Here is a 13251-nt window from a genome sequence, read left to right on the forward strand (position 1 = left end):
ATCCCCTCCCCCTTCCTCCTCCACCAGCCCACATGTAATTTCAAGTGTAAATTTGGTGCTGGAGCCGCAGTGACTCATAGTGGCTTGAGGTGCATACAGAGTTAAGACTGTTAAGGTGCATTCAACAACACCTCACTTTCCTCGGTAACAGCAGAGTGCCAATAAAGTGTATTGCACTGCCTGAAGTTGTCCTCCTCATTATAAACGTAATAGCAAGAATGGAGCAGGGTTATTCTATGTACTATGATCTTTTAGGATCAAAAAACAGGTTAATAATCATTTATAGCAACATTTCAATTAGTGGTCATAGAGAAACCTACAGATGACAGAAAGTTGTAGAGCTGTAGTAAGAAGTCGATTAATTAATTAGTCAATTGACAAAACATTATAACATTGGCTATTTTCACTATTTTGTTCATGATTTGAGTAATTTTTTAAGCAAAAAAAAAACTTCTCATATACTGATCATTTTTATCACACTTGAATTAAACAGAAATTACCCGTTAAGCCACCAGTCATCACACCACTTTGACTGACTCATTTCTTTTGGCAGCAAAAAGCTTCAGTGTATTAGAAACTACTTAGAGAGCAACATCGTGACGTGATTAATCTAAAGCGCAGTTAGTTTGGAGTTGTTTTGGCTTATTGGGGCGAAAAGAAAAGTTGATTGCTGACTCAATATGGAGATGAAGTGTTGGCGGGTGAGAGGGAGGTGAGCCAGAGGTTACATTCATAGAGAAACGGAGGGCGAGAAGCACGGAAGGAGAGACGGATGTAATGGCTGAAGAGGTGGGATGCCAAGTCAATGATCGTTAGAGATCACGGCTGTTTAGTTTGATGACGTACGCTGTTGGCGATGATGAGACTGCATCAGAAAATTGCACATCAGCATTTACAAGTTTAAGTTTTTAACTTTCTTCTTTTGCAGCGTAATTGTTTATAGATTTGACAGGGATGGCTGGTCAGAGGATCATGACCTCCTACTGATAGTCAGGGAAGATGATGTCAATGGTCGATCCTGCCCCACTAACACTTAAGTAATGTCATTTAAGAGAGAAACGTACCATATTGTCCACTCCAATAGCCAAAAGCAAGGATTTAAGTTCTCCATTAAAGGTTTTTTTTCTAGAAGGAATCACATCTGCAACACGGAGCAAAGTTATATGTCAGGGCAAAGTCACTCAGCTGTCAACTAAACAGGGAGACGGCCGGTCGTGCAGGAGATACACAGGATGATGACTTTACAGCTTGACCAACGTATGAGATTATTACCATTTGAAGATATGGGTTATTGATATTTCAGTATTGGTGTCCATGCATATATCAACTAGTAGGTAATAAAACATATTTATTAAAAGATGTTTGAGGTGTTTTAGAAACCGTTATTACACTTCTCTGCCAGAGAGTATTGACAAGTGTACAGTCATTGTAAAATGTCCTGATTATTATAATTATTAGGCTTTTTTTGGAGGGACTTTGTGGGAATTTTTATCTTTTATTGGACAGTGAAACGGCAGGTAGGAAACAAGGGCAACAAAGGTCCTCAGCTGGAATCGAACCTGAGTATTGGGCTTAAAAATCCAGTATCAGTTGGACTTTAGACAGTATTATAAATCATTATCAACAATGCTGAAGTGTTAGGGTGTCGTTATGTTATGTTAATTTAAGTCCATCTCAGCTATGGGAAACTTGCATGAGGTATTCTCTCTCTTTATCTTCTGCTTCAGAAAAGTCATTTAGTTCAACAAAGTAGTTTTAGATCTTATTGATTAGCAAAGATTTTCTATTCCAACAACCCATTTGTTTCCTTTCCAAGTTGTTTTATCCAAGGAGATTTATTTCAAACTTTCTAAGAGGATTTAGTTAGTTAATACTGCTGCACAACCTGCTAATGAAACCTACCCAAACAGTATTCATTTAATTACTTAATATAAAATGTGTTTAAATAATCATTTTATCTTTAAATCTTAGTGATGTTTTCATGTTGAGCAGACACTGATTTCTTAGTATCAGTCACTGTCAGTTCAGATGAAATAAACTGTATATATATTTAGTGTATATGTGTACTGATAGATCAGCATGTCAATATTGGCCCTATACATATGAATTAGACATATTGTTTTCATTATATTCAAGGAGAAAGGCCACCTCGCCTCAAATAAAGACCACCTCCAGTAACATCCTAAATATTTATGCACTTTTACGAAAAACAAAAATTAAGCCTTAGGAGAAAATAACAGAGCAGAGATGCACATTTAATACAGAAAATATATTTATTTAATCGGTGTTTATGCCACTAGTCTACTAACTACATTGATCAATAGACAGGATACATTTGGATCAGGGTGGTAGACCACCTCTGTGTAACAACATCTGTTGAGGGACTCGCACAAGATCAACTGTGAGGTGGAAAGAGGTTTAAGATGGTTTATCTGCTCTCATTAATCTGATGAAGACTTCTTTATCCAGCCGGTGTTTTCACTTCTCCATCATCTGAGTTTTTATTTTCTTCAGCGTCAGCCATTTTTAATCTATATGCTGCATGCGCTGCCTGTCTTTACGCTGAGTGGATCCACTCTGGACTAATTAACATTAGCATATGCAGACCTTGACTGTTCCCTTGCAGTCGGTCTCAGTGAAAACGGCCTGGGAGTCTGTTGGGTGGGGGGGGGGGGGCTGAGCTTCCCTCCATACTCAATGAGCTGCAGTCCACTGAGCGGCAGATCAGCCAGCTCTTGGAGTGCCAGATGAAAACCGGCTCCTGTTTGCCCGAGCTGGAGGCAGATGGGTCCTGTGGCTCTTTACTGCTTGATGATTGCTTACTGCAAGGTGAATAAATGAGACGCTAGGATAGAGTCTTGGATGTGGAGAAAAGACAACTACAGCGCTCTTTACCAATCAGTAGGGCCGTTTCCACTGCAGGAACTTCGGGGTAATTTTACGGGGCCGTGACCATGGTTTGCTCTCCATAACAGGAACTGCCCCTGAAAGATAATCTCCCAGAACTTTTACAGAGACGAAAAACAAGTCCCTGCCTCGGGGTAAATACTCTGTGCAGCCTAGGTGGGGCTTGAGGTTGACTCAAAATAAGCGCCATGTTTAAAACCCAGCAGAAGAACACGACGATCGAAACTTTTGCAGAATGATTAGATCACTTCCAGAGTCCGGTTGGTCTTATCAATGTCCTACTCTGCAATGGAGACACAACGGCTGAGAGGACGTTCCTGTAAAGTTCCCGCCTCCTTAATTTTATCCGGGACTTCCTTAATGGAAACGGGACTTTTGATCCAACAGCAGAAGATCCCCGACTGCTGCTCTTTGCTTCGTGGCTCTGGAGGACTCCACCTGGCTGACGAGCGATCTCTCCCAGTGGATTAAAAACTTCTGGCTTCATTTTAGAAACAACCTGCTGGCCAAACAGCCACTTCCCTCTTCCCCTCTGAGTCTCGTAATGACCCCTTGCCACCATGGGTTTACTGTTTATACACCCGTCTGTCTGCTGTGCTCTACCTCACAGGTGGCTCATTAATCCAACTGGGAACACCTGGCGCCAGTTTTCCCAGGTGATAAAGCTTGGTCACAGCTAACAGCCTCCCTCACTCTCTCTGACTGCTCGTTACTGCTGATGATTTCAGCTCACTGTTCTCACCTCCCGTTAGGTTTAGTTTAGTTATACTTTGCTTTGATAAGCCCTACAACACACACACACACACACACACACACACACACACACACACACAAAAAGTAGATCAGTGAAAGTTATTTCTTTATATATTAATTTGGAAGCTTTTCTGCTTCTGAATATATCATCAAGGCCTGCTGGCATTGTAGACCTTGATATTAGGTTAGAAAGCTTTGATGAGCTCTTTAATTTTTAGCTAATTCATTCATATTTAAAAAATGTTGACCTTCCTGCAGTTAAAAGAATGATCTAAAGAAGGCTATTAACACCTGAATCTTCTCATATTTGGATAAGTGCAATTTTTCTTCACCTGGTCTCAATGAAAAGTCACCTGTCTGTGTACATTTTGGGCAAAATACTGAAACGTGACATTTAAAAACAGTTTTTTTCTCGCTATAGTTTAATTTAGAAATTTTGCTGTCTGCATTTTCCATCTGATTCAAACAATAGTGATACATAAGAGTTGTTAATTTATTTATGCTTTAAACATTTTTTGCAGCTAAGGGGTTAATACTCTCTGCACACTGTAGATAGTTTATTTTTGTGAATTGTTTGCCTTCACAAACACTTGAAGTTGCATATGCGATGACCGTGACTCATTCACCTTCACTCTACCAACCCCTCTACAAAAAAAACCCTCCTATCATCATCCAATTTTCCTTCTTTCCGACTGTCTTTGTTGTTCTCTGAAGAGTTGTCTCACTGTGTGGAGCGCTCTCCGGCATGCCGAGGCCCGGCAGGCTTACGGGAAGAAAAGTGGAGTTTCTTTTTTTTCTTTTCTTCTGTGAGATCGGATGTCGTAAGGCCAAATTAGTGTGCTCGCAGCATTCCCGTCTTCAGCCCTTTGAAGCTGCCTGATGATCCACGCTCTAGCTCTCTCTCAGGGGAAACCAGCGAGCCTTTTAGCTACAGCCTGGTGCTTTATTTGCTATGAAAGCCCAGCATGCTCTTTAGGTATACCCTCCTCCCCCCATCCCCCCTTCCCCCTTCTCTTCCTTTCCTCACCATCCTCCTTCACGGCCGCGCCTGCCTTGTTTGATGGCTCGGAAAGCTTCAAATGGACTTTGAAGAGCACCCTTCAACGGCGAGGGGCTTTTCCTAAAAGTGACAGGTTTACTCCCTGGGAGCGTGTGGCGGCGATGGGCCTTCGCCGCACTTGTCACATGAAAGCTCGACCTTGCCGTCGTCCCATAGGTTAATTTGACAGGCTTTGTGAACACGAGGCGGCGGGCAATTGATTATGGTTCAAAGAGTCTTTTATCAGCCGCTGGTAATCGGCGTCAAGAACAGCCCGACCTGTCCTCTCCGCTCGGTGCCACGGAGACGACGGTAACGGACAGGCCAGGAGACGAGGAGTGTGTATTTGTGAGTGTGTAGTAAAGCGAGCAGGTCTGTTTTTAGAGTGTGTCGATGCGTGTAACGACCGCCCGTGTGCAGACATTTTTGAGACGTGAGCTCGTTTTGTCCAATAACGGCCGCCTGTCTCTGTTTATACCTGTCTCCATGGCAACATGTGATGGAGATTGGGGGGGAGAGGGGGGGTCGGCGGTGACCCTGCTGCTGCGGTCACCGCTCCCATCGACACCTGGAAAATCTCTGCCCTCTTCTTCTTCTTATCGTCTTCTAAATTTGTAATTTTCTCACACAATTTCATCCTAGTTTTTTTACTCCTCTTCCTTCAGATGTCTTTATTCCGAAGTATAGTCCTCCTCATTTCTCATCTCTTTTTTTTTTTTAATTTTGTCTGTCACGTCTTCTGAACCTTCCCTTCTCTGTCATCTAATGTACTGACTTTCACCACCAGTCCTGAGTAGCAGAATAGATAAAAGTTAAGTTTTGTCCCTTTTTAACAAGGGACTCATTTCCTCTCCTAACCCTTCTATTATTCACACATCAAGTCAGAATTTTTGGAGCATGTTTTATTCAATACGTAACCCAGAAAAACTTCATTCTGACTTCTACAATCAGCTCCACTAACTTTTACTAATGTCAGGAAATCACTTTTATCCATTAGTAAAGATGTTTGAAGCTCAAACTACTGCAAAAACCGGTGTGTGTGTGTGTGTGTGTGTGTGTGTGTGTGTGTGTGTGTGTGTGTGTGTGTGTGTGTGTGTGTGTGTGTGTGTGTGTGTGTGTGTGTGTGTGTGTGTGTGTGTGTGTGTGTGTGTGTGTGATGCACCATACAGCAGTAAAATACAGAGAGAGGTTGGATCTGGATTTGGTTATAGGTCTGTAAAGGGCCGTCCGCACTAAGAGCGATAACTACAATAACTATAACGATAAAAATAACGATGTGAGCTACACACTCGTGAACTATAACATCCGGTAAACAGCTGCTGGTTCCAGCTGTGTCTGCAGCTAATGAAAATAAATATTGATGACTCGTTACTGCTGTATGTTGTACGGAGAAATAAAAAAGAAAACTAGAAAACCAGCCTTACGGTGACTTGGGTGCAATATTTGTGCACAGCGACAGCGCTGATGAAGAGTTTTTGGGATTTGAGTGAGCATACAGCTACATACTGTAACAGTAATGTAAAGTTACTGTGTTCTATTAAAACTCATAGCCTAACCTGAACCCAGTCAGAGTTAATATACGGGTCCAGTTCATTACCGGACCATTAACCATCAATCCGAACCCGACACACTGTTTCAGGTGTAATATGTGTGTTTTGATTGTGTTTCAAATAAAAGTAGATTGAGAAAGTTTTGGAGTATAAACATATGTGTTAAGAAATGAATAACTACTGGTGCATTCAAATAAATTAGTCTTTAATAGAAGAAAGAAAAGCGTTTTTCCCCACATGACACCCCCCAAAATAGACTGCGTCTTATACACCAGTGTGACTTATCTACTGGTTTTTACGGTATTCCAGTTAATAGTTATCCTGAAAAGCAATTAGTTATATGAATTTCAAACTCAGCCATTACAGAGTTTGTGTTTACACATTACAGAATTGAAAAGGTCGTATTTATTTTGTGTCTTGAGATTTTTGGATTAAAAATAGCAGACCGGATGGGCAAATATGTGTTAAATCTGCTGTCAAACAATGAAACTGTGCTGTTTTCTTCTCACTTTCTTTATTAATCAGAATCGTAACCTCTTCTTTATCAAGTTTAGATTAATTGATCAGTGTCAAAATTTGTGTTGTATTCTGTAAAGAGAGTGTTTGTGTCGTGAGTGGCGACATAAAATATAACTTATAAAACATCCACTGTAGATTGTGTGTTGGGGCTGTTGTTAAGCAGATGTTGATGAGATCTATAGATTTAATTGTGAGTCTAAATTGCTCTTTATTTAGCATCTGCCGGATCATATCAGGTATCTGCAATCACGTTAATATCTAGCTATGTCGACGATTGTCCGATATTTATTCAGATGTGTGACAAACCTGCAAAATGGGTGTTTTAGTTTCCCAAAATTAACTTTTTTTTAGGTGTTTTGACTTGAAACTTGGGTCCATTTTCCTCTGCAGACTGTGAGCAACGAGCTATAAATGAGCTTAGTAACAAATGACGCATTTTTCAGACATCGTTGCTCAAGCACAACAGGGTGACACTTCATATAAAATAAAGACCTGGAGTTACAAAATAATGTCCAAGGGCTAATTAGAAGTTGCAGGAGTGAAGTGGGCTTTCTTTTTTTTTTTAAGCAGATATTCACTCCAGCAGCAACACAGCAGCTCAAGTTGATTGATATTTTATTTATAGCTGTGATGAATTCTCCAAATAGTAAGAAAAAGTCTGTTTAATTTTATCCCTGAGTGCACCTCTTAACGATGCCTCTCAGCTGAGGACAACAAAAGCTCTTCCTCATCCTCATCTCTCTCTCTCTCTCCATATTTTTGTCTTCCAGGCGCTCTCGCCATCCTGGTACCGGAGCTGGATCTCGTCATCTCGTTGGTCGGCTCGATCAGCAGCAGCTTCCTGGCGCTCATCTTCCCGCCCATCCTCCAGATTATAACGTTCCACAACGAGGGTCTGTCGCCGATCGTCACCGCCAGGAACGTTGTAATCAGCCTGATCGGGTCCGTCGGCTTCCTCACGGGAACGTACATCGCCATAACGGAAATCTTCGCCCGCAACGCAGTCAAACACGAAGAGACGTTCTCCGCCTACATGGTCCAGTGATGGAAGTGAGATGACTGTCGGCAGGTGCGGGTGGAAGTAACCCCACCTAGACACCATTTTAGGGCACATTTTTAAAAGTTTTTCCTTCGCGTCTTTTTTTTTTTTTTTTTTTGATTTGCTGCTGTTGGAAACGGCGGCCATTTTTTTTCCGGATTAATCGATCTCATGTTTTTAGCAGTATGAAGATGTACAGATTTGTGGTGCTTTGGTGTTGTGTTTAATGATGTACTGCACCAGTGTCCAATCGTGTCCGTCGTACTCGTCTACTGGCTAATACTTACATCATCACATTTTAGTGCAGTGTAATGGTAACATAGTTATTACGGTAAAAATCGAAACAATTCCTTCAAAAAGATATATATATATATATAAATAGAGGGCATGATTTCTTTTTAGAGAGGAGTTCTCATCTTGACAGCCTGAATATATTGATGTGTTTTATGTTTTTAGTCAAAGATTCAAACTACCTCACAAACTGGTAACGATTTGGTCTTTCAAACTGTTGTCGCTGTTGTGTGGACTTTTTTAACCCCTTCAGCCCAAATAGCTTTTCATTTTTTTAGAGCTGTTTTCAGTTTCAACCAACCACCCACCACCTCATTTAGAAAAAAGAAAAGGAGAAAAAAAGCATTTTTTTGGTTGCACTTTGATTTATTATGCCTTATTCAGTAAAAAGGGCGCACTGCTTTGACTTAGTTTGCACATAACATACATAAACCTTCAATTAATTAACTGTAAAATTTTAAAAAACAGATGTTAGGAGTTTTTTTTCTAACAAAACCTGCAACAAAAAAATAGGGTTGGGTATGAAAATGGATCTGATTTGGATCCAGTTAATGAAAAAAATGTGCTTTTCATTTTCACTTCTCAAATCTCGACAGCGAGGTGACGATAAGATCTATAGACGTCACCGTTAACATATGCATCACAGCGTGTGTGTGTGTGTGTGTGTGTGTGTGTGTGTTAAAATACAGCACAGCTCATTGCATTCAGCATCCAGAAAAAGAAATACGAGACCTTATCTTATAATTATGACTCAGTGTCTCATAATGTTTCAGCGTGTAGCCTAAAATAAAAATATGCAGCGAGCAGTTTATGAGAGCAATATGTCTCCTGGAGTTACCTTACACACAATAACCCCTCAGATAAGTCATAACGCTGTTTGTTACGAGCTGCACAGTTTTTATTGGATTTCCCATTTTATTTGAGAACTCTGAAACAGCAAAATACAGTAAAAAGATTCATATTAAAACAGTAAAGTGGTTTAAAAAGAGACAAACTGAGGGATTAACCATCATGTAGGATGCTTGAGTATCCTGATAATCAACTTTTTACTCTACTTTATTGTTGGAATAACATAAACATTGCGTTATCCAGCGTTATATTAGTGAAAGATATCTTCAAAAGCTGCAAACAGAGGCTGAAATAAAAAGCTCTGTTTTCTCAAATAATGATTAATAAACATAAATTCACCTTGTTTCTCATTATTTACAAACTCTAGCTTCTGTAAGAGTTTTTAAATGTTGAAAAATGGCAAAATGTATCTTTTATTACTGATTATTAATTGATTTTGTTTTGGCAAATGCAAGCACCAGAATAATTTAATGTAGGAAGAACCTCTGATCTTAAATGAAAAGTTGCAGTTTTTTGCAGTTTAAATGCATTTAAAATCCAAGTTAAGTGTTTAATACTCTAAACTTATCATAGTTTCTGTTCTACGTGCATATAAATGACCAGCAATCAGGATTTAATAAGAACCCAGAAGTGATGAGCACAATCTGAATCAATTAAATAATAATAAATAATAAAAATCCATCTCATACCCGACCCTAGAAGAAAAACACGGCCGAACAAAACGTTAAGAACAAAACTCAGATAGGAGCTCTTCTGTGCGAAACCTTTTTTTTTTTTCTCGTCTTTTAAAAAAAATATTTTTTTGATCTGATTATTTTCTTATGTGGTTTTTATGTTTTAATGTATTTACTAAATTAATAGTTGGATTTTTTTTTTTTTTTTTTTTTTTTTAATTGTGTGCATTTATTTTTTTAAAAGAAGATGTACAAACTGACGTCCCTTAAAATCTTTTGCTTGGGTAATATAATATAATGTGTATATTACATGCAGAGCTTCACTTGTAATGTATTATCCAGTTTAAAATCACAAGCTGTAGGTTATTACCAGACTCTTGAATTGACCCCCCCCCCCCCTCTACCTCCCCCTCCCCCCCCCCCCCCCCCCCCCCCCCCCCCCTCCTCATCCATCCATCCATCTGCGTCAGTAGGCAGAATAAAGCCAACATGTACTGTAAGTTTATTATGAAGCTTCTGTACTGTTGTGTGTTCTCAGTGTTTCCGTGGCAGTATATAAAGAGGGCTTATTATTATTATTATTATTATTATGTTGTATATTTCGGCGTGGGGAAAAAAACTGAAAACTATGAGCCTTATGTGTAGAGGATATGTAACAGCTGTTCCCAGTTGTTTGTTTTTTTTGTGTACAGTGTATATATAAATATACACATCTGTTGCACATGTGTTTGTTTGCACACACACACACACAAATGTTCTTTTTAAATGACAATATAAGCATTTCTTTTTTCTTCTTCTAAATCACCTATGAATGGATTTATGAGAGAAAATAGTTTGAATGAGAATTTCTCCAAACTTTCCACTGGACACTTTAGGATGATGATGATGATGATGATGATGTGGATGATTATGATGATGATGATGTGGATGATGTGGATGTGCAGCTACCCTAAGAAGCCAAATTTCACTTTTGCCCCCTTTTATTTAGGGCTGCAATTAAGCAATTAATGTTCCTTTTTAAATTGTCAATTAATCAATGTATTATTTCGCAATTAATCAGCTGTTTGGCCAATCAGACAATAAAAAAAACGAGCGCTAATCATGTTCCCAGAATTGCATCATCAACCAGGTTAAACTGTCGTTTTTTTACAGTTTTAACAAAAAGCTGCAGATCCTCATTGGACGGACTGAAATATAAATGTTTGGGATTTTTATTTAATAAATGACTTAAAACAGATAACATATTTGTCATGTCAGCACTCTTCTCATTTCTTTACTCCCTGCTCTGAATAAAAGGAAAAAAAAAAACATTAAAAGTATCCACGTGTGCTCCTCTGTCTCTTTTTTTTTTAGGTAGCTGTGTGAAGTCTTTCACCTTGTTACTATGTTAGAAAAAGGCGGGTATAGGACAGTATTTTTAAAAGGTCAGAGGTCATGGGTTAGGTTTTGGCGGCTGAATTTGAATGTTTAGACTTTACTACACTTGCAGACTTGTGGACTTAATGGATGCACGGGAACTCTAAAGTCCACAAAGGGTCTAAAGCGGAGAGTCTGAGCCTGTAAAATTATAAATAATCCTCAGCGATATGGAAATAAGGATGTAAAAGAAAACTGCAATACTGATTATAATTAGCAGTAATTGGCTTTTTTCATGTTAGTTTCTGTAATGTATTAATGTAGTGAGATTTGATTATTCACACAGGCCTGTTGGCTCAATAACATGGATTTGTTTATTATAATCTGCTAAACTACACCAGTCTGCAATATGTGAAGCTCCTCTGTTGAGGATTTAATGGGAATATAATGTCAGCGGAGTTTAGCATTTAATGGAAAGGGAAAATATAACTAATATAACTAATAAGTATACTAACCAGATTAAAGCAGCAGATCTGCACATTTCAAAACCATTAAGAACTGTTCAGCAAAACACTTAAATGAGTTACAGGTTCGGGAATTTCAATTCTTCTCCACGGGAACATTTTGAGATCTTAAGTCCCGTTTTAAATATTGAATCTTTTCAGTCCACAAGTTGAGACAATGACTGTGCATTTGTGGATCTGAACTGCTAAATTAAAGGATAGAATCATATTTTTTAATTTTCTCTCTTAATATAAGACTCACATGTTCATTTAAAGAATGGGTGTCAAACTCATTTTATTTAAAGGGCCACATACAAGTGGGCTGGACCAATAAAACCTTTGCATAATAACTGAATTGTGATCAGTAAAGTGAAGAGTAATAAATGTGTGGCCGTCCTGTTAAAGAGCTTATATCTTGCTTTAAGGTGTCAGATCTAATTTTTTAAACTTTGGTCTGCAGCATCATTTAAACACTCAACACAGCTTTGGTCTCCTGGTAATTTTTCTGAATCATGTGTCACTGTTAGTCACTGCAGAGGGTCCTAAAAGTCCAAATTGTAAATGACATTACACACATCCTGGCGTTTTACTTTTTTATTTTACTTTTGCCTGTAGTAGTAATTTGTTTTAAAAGTTATTTTGTAGTTGTCAAATATGCTAATGAGTGTGTGGCCATTGGTTGACTGCAGGATTGGCTGCTGTGCACCGATTGGATGATTGGTTTCCAGGCTGGCGGTGGATTGGCCGGCTCACCAGGAAGGACCCAAACTATAAAAACTCCCAAGATAATGGCGATGCAGTGGCAGATAAAGGTATTCCTTATCTCCTCCTTCTCCCAACCAGCCACATTAGTTTTTGCTTATCTTTAGTTTATTAGTTCTGTTGTTTCAGCAGTCAGTTTTTTATTATCCTGTCTTCTCCTGTTTATGTTAGTCAGGGAGGTTAGAGTTAGGTATTTGGTTATATTAATTAATTCAGTTAGGTTTGTTTTGTTTTGTTTGTTATTTTGGCTTTTGTCCACCCTGATGGTAACCTTAGTTGTGTTTATATATATACATATATATACTATTTTATGTAAATAAATTCACCTCGTTTGCAATAAACCTGATTTGTATTGTTGGCTGCTTGGGACTCGGGGAAGATGAGACTCATTTTTCATGTTGTGTCTCTGACAGTCCTAACTAGAGTATAACATGAGTTCAATATGATCATTTAAAGATGCATTTTAAGGGTCTAAAAAAGGAAAAAATCATTCCTCTCTTATCTGACTGGATAAAATCATGAATAAAATGGACACATAAACACAGAGGACACAGCTTTCTTTATTAAGCTCACAGTTATAAATGTGTTGTGTTTCACTTCATGTGGAGCAGAGAGACTATATTTAAGCTAATTTATGCATCATGTGCACCGGACGGCTGCACAGAAGTAAAATTGCATCAGGTTGTTTTTTAACGAGCTGAAAGTGAAGCAATTATCTGGGGGAAAGTTTCCTTTAAAAAAAAAACTAAAAAAAACAGATTGACGTTTTTATAAAAATGCTCGCTGTTATTCGTGGAGTAGTTACGAGTCTTAATGCAGCAGAATAAATTCATGAAGAGTGTCTTGCGACTGCATCCGTTCAGATTTCAGCCCAGAGGTTAATACGCTGGTTAACCGAGCAGAAGAAGAGCCACTGAGAGTTAAACGCTCGCTCTAACTTGTTGCTGAGATCAGTGGGAACATGGTTCTCCAATTATTTTAACAAGTCACATTCTTGTAATCGATTTTT

At 38.7% G+C, this 13251-nt stretch overlaps 1 protein-coding gene across 1 annotated transcript in view; it reads left to right on the top strand.

Annotated features, from left to right (window-relative positions):
• Window positions 1–9338, top strand: part of slc36a1 (solute carrier family 36 member 1) — a 46240-nt gene extending 36902 nt beyond the window's left edge. The window contains exon 12 of the mRNA XM_062425939.1: window positions 7539–9338. Coding sequence (XP_062281923.1) covers window positions 7539–7813 — 275 coding nt within the window. The 3' untranslated portion in view covers window positions 7814–9338. The remainder of the gene's footprint in view (window positions 1–7538) is intronic.
• The last annotated feature ends 3913 nt before the right edge of the window (window positions 9339–13251 follow it).

The sequence above is a fragment of the Scomber scombrus genome, chromosome 9, assembly GCF_963691925.1.
Source record: "Scomber scombrus chromosome 9, fScoSco1.1, whole genome shotgun sequence".
Classification (NCBI taxonomy): domain Eukaryota; kingdom Metazoa; phylum Chordata; class Actinopteri; order Scombriformes; family Scombridae; genus Scomber; species Scomber scombrus.